We start from the raw sequence: 14,146 nt of genomic DNA on the forward strand, positions 1-14,146 counted from the left end.
ATATGCACCCCTATGTTCATAGCAGCAAATTTATAATAGCTAAGATTTGTAAATAGCCTAAGTGCCCATCAGCAGGTGAGTGGATTAAAAAACCGGTACAGCTACACAATGGAATACTACACTGCTATAAAAAAGAAGGAACTTTTACCATTTGCAACAGCATGGATGGACCTGGAGAGCATTATACTAAGCGAAATAAGCCAGTAGGAGAAAGATAAATATCACATGATCTCACTCATACGTGGGATATAATGATCAACATAAACTGATGAACAAAATAGATCCAGAGACATAGAAGCACTGAACAGACCCTCCAAACTCAGAGAGAAGGTTGGGAAGCGGGGGAGGGTAAGAGATCAACCAAAGGACTTGTATGCATGCATATTGGCATAACTAATAGACACAAACACTGGGCGGTGGGAGCTTGTCCTGAGGGGTAGGAATTGGGGGGTGGGGGGAGGAAGGAGACATAATTCTTTAAAGAATTTTTTAAAAAGACTAAATAAGCTCAGTTAAGATCAAAGTTGATCTCTGTCAGGGAAAATACCAACCTAGGACATGACTACCCACTATAAACTGCTTTTTTGAAATATGTAATTTTATTAATTTCAGAAAGGAAGGGAGAGAGAGAGAGATAGAAACATCAATGATAAGAGAGAGTCATTGTGCCGAAACCGGTTTGGCTCGGTGGATAGAGCGTCTGCCTGTGGACTGAGGGGTCCCAGGTTCGATTCTGGTCAAGGGCACGTACCTCGGTTGCGGGCACATCCCCAGTGGGAGGTGTGCAGGAGGCAGCTGGTCGATGTTTCTCTCTCATCGATGTTTCTAGCTCTCTATCCCTCTCCCTTCCTCTCTGTGAAAAATCAATAAAATATATTTTTTAAAAAAAAAGAGAGAGTCATTGATTAGCAGCCTCCTGCACGCCCCCTACTGGGGATTGAACCTGCAACCCAGGCATGTGCCCTTGACCAGAATCAAAACTGGGACCCTTCAGTCTGCAGGCCAACGCTCTACCCACTGAGCCAAACCAGCCACGGCTAAACTGCTTTTTAATTTAAAGTTTTAATTTCAGACCATCACTTGTGGTTACTTTAGATCTCTGAGTTTGCAAGGCTGCCACACAGGCCTTCCCTGAGTTAGTCAGGTTGGCATGTGGCCCCTTTTCACTCACGGTAGGTAAGGGAATAGAAAGCCATTGCAAGAATTTAAGCAGAGGAATGATACAGTCTGAATTAGGTTTTTAAATGATTATTCTTAGGGTTTGAGAATGAATTGTAGCAGGACGGTAGAGAGGGGGCAGCTGGTTGGGGGGGGGGGGCATTGCAATTGTCCAGCAAGAGATAATAGTGCGTAGGACTAACATGGTGGCAATGGAGATGAAAATAGATCATCATGGGTGAACACATGCTCACAACAATCTTAAGAATCCATTTTACTGCCCCATCTTCCAGGTAGGGGTTAGGGGACCAAGAAATATTAAAGGAGCATTTGCTCAACGTGTTTGCCTGCAACCCAGAGTAAAAGAGTACCTTTTTCATCACAGCTCAATACACACATGCATTTATTTAAGTAATTAACCCAACAATTCTGAACTTAATGTATTCTCTTGTACTTCCCCTTTTTTTCCCCCCTCAGGGAGGGAGTGGAGGAGGGGAAAGGGAAAGGGAAGGACAGGGGCATGCTCTTGGAAGGAAGAGCCTACCTTTTTTTTTTAAATGCTGACTAAGAGGATTGATCCACAAATATGCCTTGAAACACAGTTGAAAACACTGAGTTGCGAACCACGCCCCACTGGGAAAAGGAGCCAGAATTCCAGCATGGCCTTTCTGCTACATTGCCTCTCAAAACTTAATCTCTGGCCCCTGGGAATTTACTTTTGGACTCAGCAGAGTTCAAGAGCTCTTTGGAGAACGATGCTCAGGGGCATCTATAATAATAAAAGGATAATATGCTAATTTGGGGCCGGAGGGAAGCTCGTGCCAGCAGTCAGGGGGAGGAAGGCTTACTCTTGCACGAATTTTCGTGCATTGGGCCTCTAGTTTTCTTATAATAGTGAAAAAGTTGTCCTATCCAGTTTGCTTCACTGGATAGAGGATTGGCCTGTGGACTGAAGGGTCCTGGGTTCAATTCCAGCGAAGGGCACATGCCCAAGTTGCAGGTTCAATCTCCAGTGGGGGGCATGCAGAAGGCAACCGATGGGTGATTCTCTCTCATCATTGATGTTTCTATCTCTCCCTCTCCCTTCCTCTCTGAAATCAATAAAAATATATTGTTATAATAGTGAAAAAGTGGAAAGCACCAAAACCCAACTACAGTAGAGTAGCTGAAAAAATTATGGCCCACCTCATTAGGAATCTCTGCAGTAATTGAAAATTAATTATAAAGATTATGAGAAAGTGGGAAAGGCCGCTGATAAAACATTAAGTTTAAAAAAGCCCCATGCAAAATGGTCTGTACACACCATGATGATAATTTTGTCAAAATACAGCCATGTGTAGGGAGAATTTAAACATGAAAATAGTTGTCAGATGGGTACGAATCGGAGTAATCACTTTGTCAGTTATCTGAATGTCTAATCACTATGTTGTATATTTGAAACTAATATATTTCAACTGTAGTTGAAAATACTGTGTGTCTCCTTGGTGGGGTTGCTTTCCATTTTCAAAATTATACTTGGCAGTTGCTCCTTCGTTATTCTAGTTAAAGAGTGGATGTGACTGCATCCTCCCCTAGAAAACCTAGCTTAGGTCTGCCTACCCCTTGTAACCTTTGGTAGACCATCACATACCTGTTTCATGGAGCTGTGACGAGGATGCTGTGTTATACTTTCTCATCGCACCCTGCACCTTTCCTTCACATCACCTGATGCAGGATATGTTATTGAAATTGTAGCGTGTGCTTAATGTTTCCTACCACCAACCATCCCCTCGAAGTGTTATCATTCTTTCTTCCCGAGACTTCACCCTGGTCCTGGAAGACCAGGAATCAAAAGCCTAACATCAACTTTTGAAAAATCTAAATTCATTGAGGAGGTTATACTGGGTGTGAGGGGATAAGGAGCAGCTAGGAGCAATATAATAGTAAAGGAGTGTGTGCCTGCCCTCAGAGAGACTCGACCTCAAAGGAACTAATAAAAATCATAGCAGTGTAACGAACCAAATTGTGTATTATGAACCAGATACTTTTATGGGGGGAAAATGTGTGTGTTTGTGTAACAGAGTAGTTAAGTAACTTCCTTATAGTCACCCAAGTCATCACCTTCTAACAGAGCCAGGATTCAAACCCAGGCAGTCGGGCTCTAAGAGCCAGTGCCTTAACCACTATACTGTTTTGTCTCCTTTGGCCCCTCAAGGGCCTGAAATGGAGCCATGATGGGCCCCAAATGGGTAAAAAGATCCCGCCAAGGCTCCCCATATCCCCATCCTGACACAAAAGCCCCAAGACCTTGAAGATCTATGCTGTGGCGCCAGTGGGCATCTTAATGATCAAAGTCAATCGATTATCACAGTGCAGCATCTGTTGCATAGCCTTTCCATGAGGAGCTTTGCACAACCCAGAAGAGGAACCCTCCCCCTATAGCAGTGATGGCGAACCTATGACACGTGTGTCAGAGGTGACACGCGAACTCATTTTTTTGGTTGATTTTTCTTTGTTAAATGGCATTTAAATATATAAAATAAATATCAAAAATATAAGTCTTTGTTTTACTATGGTTGCAAATATCAAAAAATTTCTATATGTGACACGGCACCAGAGTTAAGTTAGGATTTTTCAAAAGGCTGACACGCCGAGCTTAAAAGGTTCGCCATCACTGCCCTGTAATGACTAAGACTGTAACCCAAACAGATGGGGAACTCGGAAATGGAACTAAGTTGATGTGAAGAGAAAAAAAAAGAAAAAGATCAAGATGTCTGGGTTTAAATCATGGCTTTGCCATTTACTGGCTATGTTACTTTGCTCTGCCTCAGTTTCTGTCATAATCTGTAAAATGGAGATGATGGTGGTCCACCCACCTTGTAGTTTATTGTATGCATTACATAAGTTAGTACAGGTAAAGCACTTAGAACAGTCCCTGCACATTAGTAACGATGTAAGTGGTAGCGATCATTATTACCTGCATTTGGGTCTGAAAATTATACCTAGTAAACTTTAATCGCCGTTTGTAATTCGATCCGTATTTATATGATTATAATAATGCCTGAGGCCTCCAGTAGACTGGAAACTCACAAGGTCATTGCACACTGAATTAGCACGACTGACTCTAGGCTTCTCCCATCTACAGAAGTACACAAAATAACCTTGCTTGCCTTTAACCATAAAGAGAAAAATTCAATTGTTCTGAAGTGCATATGTGCATGTATAGGAGGGAAGTGGTCCAGCCGCAGAAAGGCGTCACTATGGGATCTACACATTGCAGTCCTTTTTTTCAGTGAGTCAAGAATTTAATCATTGAAACCAATGAAGTTTCCACAGTTAAGCTCCCAACAGTAAGGTAGAGAAATATATTGAACATAATGATTTTCTAGAATTAGGGGACAGAAAGCTCTATCGGCCACTGATAACAATCATCCTAAAGACACCTGATACCCCATCCTTTCCTCTGACAACATTTTCAAAGTAGCTCTGCATCACTCCAAATGGTTAATTATCTGGTGGAAATGGATTTCTCCATCCTTGTGAGACTCTCATCAGCTAGCAGGCCCCTGCAGTAGTCGTTCGTTTTCGTGGTGACAAGGATGGTTGCGCCTTCCTCCATTGCTGGCAGTGGAAAGAAATGGTCAGAATCGACCTTTGGTTGACTCTTGACACAGTCCTCACAGGTACAGTCTTCTACTGTGTACTCCAGGCTTCTGGAAAGAATTTCCTCACCGGTCCTGCTAGCTTTTCTATCATCCAGGTCAGCATTCGCCTCATTCTGGAGAGGCGATCCTGATTACACAGAAACAGAAAAGTTAACCTGAACTTCCCAGGGCATGTGGTTGTGACAGTCTTAGCAGTACACCTCAGGCTGAAAGCCGTGCCAGACAGATCTTCTCCTATAAAACCAATGAGTATGTCCTACACTAGAAGCCAGGAACTAACAGGCCACAGGACACAAGAGGCTCAAAGACATGCTGTAGGGCATAGAGTGTTTTTACGTGTTTGCTTATGTTGACCCACATTTTAAAATCAAGTGATTGCCCTGGCCGGTGTAGCTCAGGTGGTAGGAGTCTCGTCTGTGCACCAAGAGGTGGCAGGTTCAATTCCCGGTGTGTGGGAGGCAATCAATAGATGTTTCTCTCACATCAATGTCTCTCTCTCACTCACTCGCTCGCTCTCGCTCTTGAATTAAAAAAATAAAAGTATTTTTAAAAATCAAGTGATTTTACATACAAATCTAGACTGGCCTCGATCTTATTTTACACAAATTACCATATGTTACAGCACACCAAAATCAGCCTATAGTAACACGTTAGAATTCAAAGTAAAGATGCTTCTCTTTTTACGTTTTGTGTCAGATTAAAAAATTTTAATGACTCTCCATGATGACATAAGGAAGGAGCCTCCATTACGCCCCCACCATATGCCTGTGAAGATGTTTTACTATTTCCTCAGCCTTCCACAGTATAACTCCACCTTCCAAAACATCAGACTTAGACATCTTTCCCCACCTGTTCCTCAAATTCCAAGCAAAACAAAAATAAAAATGAGTAAATTATATAGGACAACCATTCACCTCTCCTTCCTGCCCAGGAAAGTGAGTAAGGTGGATGCTTTGCAGATTGTGCACAAAAATGCAGGAAGAAACAGGGCAGGGGCTACAGAGTGTTTGGGAATCAGATAGTAAGCAAAGGAGCCGCAGAAGTAGTTTTATCTTAAGAAGCCCTTCAGACCTTGAGGGTGTGAAGGAACAATCACTTCTCTGGAACATTCAGTCCTCTGGGACCGGTTCTCTACTGATTAAAAAGATGCTAATCTTTGAGATGATTGCTTATGTAACCCAGGAGCAACTGGCTATGCAGTTCTAACATTTTTCAGCAGTAAAATGTTCACCCAAGCAAATAACACATATTCGTATTAAAAACGTGGCCACGGATCGTGCCGAATACACCTTTCCTGATCAGAGCAGACCTGGCTAGCAGTGACATTTAGTCAATGTGTGAACTTTGATCAAAAAGATGGACGTTTCCCAAGAAAGCCTCAGTAATTCAAAAGAGTGATTTTCAAGGGAAGAACATGGGAGGAGGCTGACACTAGGACCTCTGCAAAGAAGGTGCAAACACAGGAGAGAAGTGCATTTCACGTATCTGTCCTCTGACACACTCAAAAGGGCTCCAACCTAATGAAATCTTCAGTGTAAAAAAAAAAAGAGGAACTGAAACTCGCAAAAGCCACCCCTGGGAAACAGATTTCTAAGATTGGCCACCAAACTAACCTGTGCTCTTAAATTTGTCCTTTGATGGTTCGGAGCTCATCTTCCTTAGCAAGATCATCAGCACGAAAACTGTCAAAGACAGCAGCAAGCTCAGGCCCAAACAGGTCCAGAGAATGGCATTTGTTCCTTTCACTGAGTTAAAAGAAATGTCAGAGAGAGAGAATGAACCGATAACATCTACATCAAGTAAAGATTATTTGCTATCCAATTCCCCTAATTCATCAGCATTGACTTTCCAATTCTAAATAGCACTTAATTAGAAGAGCTGATAAAATACTGGGTTGCTAACAGAGCTGCATCAAGTTGAGTTCAGCTCTGAGTAATTATTCCTGTTGGCATTTAAATAACGACCTCATTACCTTTCTCTTTTTGGATTCAGAAAATCTCACCACCTTCCCTGTAATGTTTATTCTTTGAATAAACACTTAGTATAGAGAGAATACTTCACACCAACGAATAATTGTTCAAGCAGTAGTACTTACCTGTATTACAATAACGCTGACATATGAGAGGAGGGGTATTAGAACACCGAAGGTGACACGGTTTGCAAGCATTCAGCAATCTGTCAAAATATTCATTTTGAGGGCACTGCTGAGCCATCTGGAACTTGATCACAAAAAGAAACAAAGAAACCACACAGAGGACCGCATGGAAAGACAAGCAAAATCTCTTCAAGAATTCCCCAGCAAGTGGAATGACAGCAGCTACCACGTCGAACAACTTCGAGGAAATAAAAGAAGCTCACATCGATGGCTCTGTGTTTATAGGGATGCCTCTCTGTACCGCGGCCAAAGATTTGAATACCAACTCTAATTCCCGTTTCGTCGTGTGAGGCTTGGGTGGGGTAAGAGATGGAGTGTCAATATCAAGGGCAAGCCGTACCTGAAACAGAAACTGCTTATTTATAGTGACAATGTCTCAGCCAGGTGACAGTTGCAAGATATAGACAGGCCTGAGGCACCAGGCAGAAGGTTCTATAACCATATTTGGTGCATTTGTTTATGAGCTGAGCTGTGTGACAGGCCGCAGGGAGCTAGGTAAGACAAAGCCTGTGCCCCTTAAAAACATAAAGTCTAACAAAGGGGATCAAAATTCACGCATGGAACCCCAAACATAGTCGGCACTGATGGAAAGTGAACGAGGGAAAGGGGTGTCAAGCACATCTACCAGGTTGTGAACCTAGGAAGAATTCCAGAACTCTGACCGAAAGAGGGAAGTCTAGGGTAAAAGCTAACTGGCCTGAGGGTTGAAGGAAAAGATGTTTGGAGTAGTTTTAATTTTCTTTTTCCTTTCTTGATTTTTAGAGAGAGAGAGAGGAAGAGAGAGGGATAGAAACATCGATAAGAGAGAAACATCATCGATCGGCTACCTCCTGCATGCCCACTACTGGGGATCGGGCATGTGCCCTGACTGGGAATCTAACCAAGGCCTCCTAGTTCATGGATCGATGCTCAACCATTGAGCCACACTGGCCGGACTAGCACCTTTTTTTTTTTTTTTTAATGAAGGACTTGAGCCTTGAGGAGAGTTTGGACTTGGACATTGATCAAAACCTTACATTCCTCTGGGGTCCAGGCAGAAGCCTGTGTGGGATAGCCAGGAGCTGAAAGGGCTGTCCCAGCAGGTTCCACTCCCTCAAGCTCCAGTCAAATGGGACTTTTGAAAGGCAGGTAAAGGACACAGGAGAAGCATGATTAGAGAAAGAGGAGGACAAAGATTATCTCACCAAAACAGCCAGGCAAAAAGGGAGTTTCAGGACAGGATGAGTAGTGAGGGTCAAAGTCTATGGAAAAGTCAGAGGTGAAACGCTAAGGTCATTGGTAGCCTCTGAGTGCGTCAGCGGATAGAAACCATATTGTAGATATTTAGAGAGTAGAGAGAAAGAGGGGGCAGTCACCCTAGCCGAGTTGGCTCAGTGGATAGAGCGTCAGCCTTCAGACCAAAGGGTCCTGGGTTCGATTCTGGTCAAGGGCACGTATTTAGGTTGCAGGTTCCTCCTCAGCCCAGGCCCTGGTCAGGGCTCGTTCAGGAGGCAACCAATTGATGTTTCTCTCTGTCTTTCCCTCTCTCTTCCACTCTCCCTAAAAATCAATGGAAAAATATCTTCGGGTGAGGATTAACAAAGAAACAAACAAGAGGAGGCAGCCAGTGTGGGCAATGCCTGGGAAGTCTGGTGGAAACTGGAAGAACAAAGCTTTGATAACTCTGGGGGAAAAAGCACTGTTGTGAGGGGTGGGTCAATCAAGGAAAAGGAAGACATATGTAATACTTTAAACAATAAAAAAAAAAAAAAAAAGAAAGCACTGCTGTTTCTGACAGATGTGCTTACTTAGGTGCCTGAAGTCACATGTAAAGGGTGTCCCCAAATTCACGCAAGATTTGAATTTTGCGTGAGCATTAACAACAACAACAAAAATAAATAAAAGCCTAATTTTACTTGGTTTATTGAATCAGATTCTAATATCTGTTGCCCTTTGATTTCAATCCCTTCAATTTGATAAGCATTACCAAGTACCAATTATGGCCCAGGAGCCGGGACAATGAAGACCAATGAAGACCACAGCTTTGCGTATATGCCAGCAAAGCCGTGGAGGCCATTTACCCGATGTGCTATTCCATACATAACCCTATACTGTATACTTTCTGAATCAATAAAAAATTTACAATTTTTAATTATAAACCTGTGCTTTCTATCAAAATTACTTCTTGCGTGAATTTTGAGACACCCTTTACAGAGGTGTTCACTGCAGTATCATTTGTATTTGCAAAAGCCTGCCCATCAGTGGGGGCCTCAGAGTGGAAGACTACACAGCCATAAAAAAGAATAAGACAGGAGTGGTTTTTTTTGTTTGTTTGTTTGTTTGTTTTTATTAATCTTCACCTAAGGATATTTTTCCTATTGATTTTTTAGAGAGCGGAAGGGAGAAAGGGATGTGGAGAGAGAGAGAGAGAGAGAGAGAGAGAGAGAGAGAGAAACATCAATGTGAGAGAGACATCAATTGGTTGCCTCCCTTACCCACCCCAACCAGGAATGAACCTGCAGCCCAGGTAGATACCCTTGACCTAAATTGAACCCGGGACTCTTCAGTCCACAGGTCAACACTCTAACCACTAAGCCCACCGGCCAGGGTGAGACAGATGTGTTTTGATATGAGCAACACATCACTGAGCAGAAAATGAAAGGTACTCAACAGTGTGTATGATCTGCTCTTCTGTGTTTACAAATAAAATAGCCTGGGTTTGTATATAGAGACATAAACATAGGCTATTTACATCTGGAAAGATACACAGCACACTGATAGTAATTGCTTCCTGCAAGAGATAAGAAGTAGCACAGGGAAAAGACTGCATTGAAAAATCTTTGGCACTATTTGAATACTTTTTAAAAATTTTTTAAATTGATTTTTTAGAGAAACAGCAATTTGTTGTTCCACTTATTTATGCATTCATAGAACCTGAAACCATGGCATATCAGGACTACACTCTAACCAACTGAGCTACCTGGCCAGGACTGAATAATTATTTTTTAATAATAAAGATTATTTTTAAAATAAGAATCATTTTTTTAAAGGGTGGTGTCTTAGTCTGTTCTGACTGCTATAAAAAATACCACAGACTGGGTGGCTTAGAAATAACAGAAATTTGTCTCTCACAGTTCGGGAGCCTGGAAGTCCAAGGTCAAGGTACCAGCAGATCTGGTGTCTGGTGGGAGCCCACTTCACAGCCATCTTTTCACTATAACCCCACATGACAGAAGGGGCGAGTGATCTCTCTGGAGCCTCTTCTATAGGGTCATTAATCCCACTCATAACGGCTCTACCCTCATGACCTAACACCTACCAAAGGCCCCCACCTCCTATTACCATCACATGGGGGGTTCATTTTCAACATATGAGTTGGGGAGTGGGGACGAACACTCAGGCTATAGCGGGTGGGAACTTTGAGGAGAAGAGAAAGTAGAGTGAAAGGGAGGTTTCCTAAGGCTGAAAGCACACACTAAGGAAAGAAAAAATATATAGAGTAAAGATGTCAGAGAGACCAACCTGGAGAGAATCTGGGACAGCATGAGGCCTGAAAACCAAAAGCACTGAAGGAAGCCTTTCCCCAGGTGCACTCACTGGGCCTTAAGAGCACTGAAGCCCACAGAGGTTATTCTTTTTATTTATTTTTAATTTTCTTTTTTATTGATTTCAATGAGGAAGGGAGAGGGAAGAGAGAGAGAGAGAGAGAGAGAGAGAGAGAGAGAGAGAGAGAAACATCAATGATGAGAGGAAGTCATTGACCGGCTGCCTCCTGCACACTCCACACTAGGGATCAAGCCCGCAACCGGGGCATAGGTCCTGACTGGGAATCGAACCGTGACCTGGTTCGTAGGTCGATGCTCGACCACGGAGCCACGCCAGCTGGACCCAGAGGTTATTCTTCATCACCTATAGGCCGCAGGCAACCTGGAGAGGCCCAGGGGTGGCTCCTTCCTCAGAGGTTACAGCAGACCCTTCCTGGCCAGTCCCCAAGCCTCTCAGATATGCAGAGTGCACTCGCAGGAACCAGGGCCAAAGGCCTTTGCCTTCTCTCCCTCCTCGCCTTACCCTGTCGCCCCTCAAGTCTATTCTCTGTCCTGGTCATCTCCAGGTTGAACACCGAGAGCGCTGGCCTGGTGGTCGCACCATTTGGAAATGGCCCAGAGAGGGATTTGGTGAGAGCCCAGGGAGGCTCCCCCAGGCGACTCTGGCTCCTCCCTTCTCCAGTCTGTTGTGCAGCTTGCTCAGCTCTGTCTCTGATTTTGTGGGGCAGCCTAGTGAATCATCCAATAGAGTCCCTCTTTGACTTAAATTAGCCAGAGTCGGTTTTGGTTGGTTGCCAACAACCCAAAAGTAAAAATAAAATCCTTAACCATATTAACCAATTCTTAACTGATTCCTCCACTCATGCCTGAAATGTTGACAACCGACACTGGCTGGGGCAAGTCGTGCTTTCCCTTTGCACCTCGAGGTGGGGGTGACATCTTAGGTTCAGCTGATTCTCCTCCATGACAGGTAAGCGGATGGGGAAGCAGAGGCTAGGAGGAGACAGAGATACGTGTGCAAAAGAGATTGGGAAATGTCCTAGTAGTCGGAACTCTTTCCATGAGATATGACATAAAAACTTAAAAAAGAATTTACTGGCATTGTAGCTGAAAAGTACAATGGTAAAGTCAGCTTTAGTGGCTTGAGTTATGGCCAACAGTATCCTGGTTTCTCTTGGTCACTTGGCTCAGCAATGCCATCTTCCGAGTCTTGGCTCCATCCTAGGTCCTCCCCTCACGGTCACCTGCGAGCTACGGCACCGCCAGACCTCACATACTCTTATTTCTTCTAAGCTCTCTCCTGAGACATCTCATCTGCTCTCATGGTTTTAAACATGTTAAATTGCAAACCTATGTATCCAACTCCAACCTTGTCCCTGAAATCCAGACCCACCTTCCCACTGCCTACTTGATGTCTCCACCTCAAAGAGGTGTCTCAAACTTTATTCTTTAATTTATTTTTTTAATATATTTTTGTTGATTTCAGAGAGGAAGGAAGAGGGAGAGCGAGATAGTAATATCAATGATGAGAGAGAATCATTGACCGGCTGCCTCCTGCACGCCCCCCACTGGGGATCCAGCCTGAAACCGGGGCATGAGCCCTGGCCGGGAATTGAACCGTGACCTCCTGGTTCACAGGTTGACACTCAACCACTGAGCCATGCTGGCTGGGTGAAAACTTTATTAATGTGCATTTGGATTCTCCAAAAGGGAGAGTGTGTGCTGCCCTTCTCAAACCGACTTGATCATAGAATCCCTTTTTTCAAGGTCCACCTACGAACATTTAGGAATATGTATTCTGTGGAACACAATTTGGAAAAATTTTGACTACATTATTTCCATGATTCCCTCCAGTTCTCAAATACTGTAATTTTGGGACTTAGCAGGGCCACAGTAAAACAGAGGTAGCCTGGTTTTTTAAAAAATGATGTTTAAATGTTTCATGAAAGCGTTTGTTCATGTAATAACATCACCAAAAGGATGCTGGCCTTGACCTCCCTCTCCAGAGAACAGAGAGGAAAGCCTCCCAAGGCACCATCAGGCTTCTGCACTCACTCACAGCTCCAAAGAAGCAAAGAGATGCTGCCTCAAATGTCCAAAGCCATTAGCACGTTCTGCAAGAAAAATTCCATCCAACTAAAAGATTCTTTTTCCAAAATTACTCAATTACAAGCAAGTTTCCACAGCAGAACGCTTTGACCTTTAGCAATTAAATCCAAACCAAAAGTACACAATTTCTTCCAAGAACTTCCAAGTAGATTTTTTTTTACTCAGAAAGGGAAATCTAGGCCTGTGTTAAGGTTCCCCAGGGAAACAGGATGTATATATAGAGAGAATGAGATTTATTACAAGAAATAGGTTCACACAACTTTGAAGGCTTGTGAAGTCCTCAGATCTAAGGTTGGCAAGCTGGAGAGAGTCAATGGTGTAGTTGCAGTCTCAGTTTAAAGGCCTGAGAACCAGGATAGGCAACTGTGTATGTGCTGGTCCTGTGGTCAGCAAACTGCAGCTCGAGAGCCACATGCGGCTCTTTGGCCCCTTGAGTGTGGCTCTTCCAGAAAATACCACGTGCGGGCGCGCACGTACAGTGCGACTGAAACTTCCTGGCCCATGCGCAGAAGCCGGCATTTTGTGGAAGAGCCAGCAGCCTCGAGATCCAAGAAGAGCCAGTGTTTTAGTTTGAGTCCAAAGGCAGGAAAAGACCAATGTCCCAACTCAATAGTCAGGCAAGAGGGTTCCTTCTTACTCAAGGGAAGGTCAACCTTTTTATTCCATTCAGGTCTTCAACTGATTTGATGAGGCCCACCCACCTTGGGGAGGGCAACCTGCTTTATTCAGTCTAGCCATTCAAATGTTAATCTCATCCAAAACACACCCACAATGATGTTTGGCCAACTAACTGGACAGCCCATGGCCCAGCCATGTAGACACATAAAATTAACCATCACAAGGCCTTGACTATGCATCCAAGCCTTGCCTTCTTTCAATTTCCTTGAATAACCTCTGTACTACATTGTGTTATGTCCACTTAGTTACTCTGGGAATTGTGTCTCCCAAAATCTCTATCCCTGTATGGTTTCAGGAAAGAGTTGGCCAAAGAGAAACATATGTGAGACTTGGAAAACAGGTGGGAGACAGCAGCCACTGTTCTCTGAAGGACATCATCGCATGCAGTGATGCATGGTCACGAAGATAATCTAATAGGTTCAAGTATACGCTCAACCTCCTTTGCTCCACTTCCAGCTCTTCTTCCCAACTGCTGGCCCTGCTGACCAATAGTGGCCTCAGTCCCCCCACCACATGCTTGGTTCCTGATTCACAGAGGTAGGGGCTACAGCCGTGGGCAAGCTACGGCCCGCGGCCAGGATCCGGCCCGTTTGAAATGAATAAAACTAAAAAAAAAAGACCGTACCCTTTTATGTACTGATGTTTACTTTGAATTTATATTAGTTCACACAAACACTCCATCCATGCTTTTGTTTCGGCCCTCCGGTCCAGTTTAAGAACCCATTGTGGCCCTCGAGTCAAAAAGTTTGCCCACCCCTGGGCTACAAGGAGAAAACCTGGACCATCCTAAAAGTTCCCCTCACTACCCCATGTTAGCAACTGAATGTTCCTGATCTCTCAGATCAACTGGTAGGTGACTCCTCTAGTCCTCACCTCCC

The 14,146-nt window shown here is 43.8% G+C and overlaps 1 protein-coding gene across 3 annotated transcripts in view; it reads right to left on the bottom strand.

The window, feature by feature from the left end:
- Positions 1 to 4,420: 4,420 nt before the first annotated feature.
- TNFRSF17 (TNF receptor superfamily member 17) overlaps positions 4,421 to 14,146 on the bottom strand; it is a 32,903-nt gene continuing 23,177 nt past the window's right edge. The window contains exons 2-4 of one of the 3 annotated variants that reach the window (XM_036311065.1): positions 6,898 to 7,021; positions 6,416 to 6,547; positions 4,421 to 4,929 (exon numbers count right to left, since the gene is read on the bottom strand). In XM_036311065.1, coding sequence (XP_036166958.1) covers positions 4,646 to 4,929; positions 6,416 to 6,547; positions 6,898 to 7,015 — 534 coding nt within the window. In that variant the 5' untranslated portion in view covers positions 7,016 to 7,021 and the 3' untranslated portion in view covers positions 4,421 to 4,645. Of the gene's footprint in view, positions 4,930 to 6,415; positions 6,548 to 6,897; positions 7,298 to 14,146 lie in introns of all 3 variants that reach the window. The other 2 variants (XM_036311062.1, XM_036311066.1) reach the window with 2 other exon arrangements.

The sequence above is a fragment of the Myotis myotis genome, unplaced genomic scaffold (genome assembly GCF_014108235.1).
Source record: "Myotis myotis isolate mMyoMyo1 unplaced genomic scaffold, mMyoMyo1.p scaffold_m19_p_5, whole genome shotgun sequence".
Taxonomy (NCBI): domain Eukaryota; kingdom Metazoa; phylum Chordata; class Mammalia; order Chiroptera; family Vespertilionidae; genus Myotis; species Myotis myotis.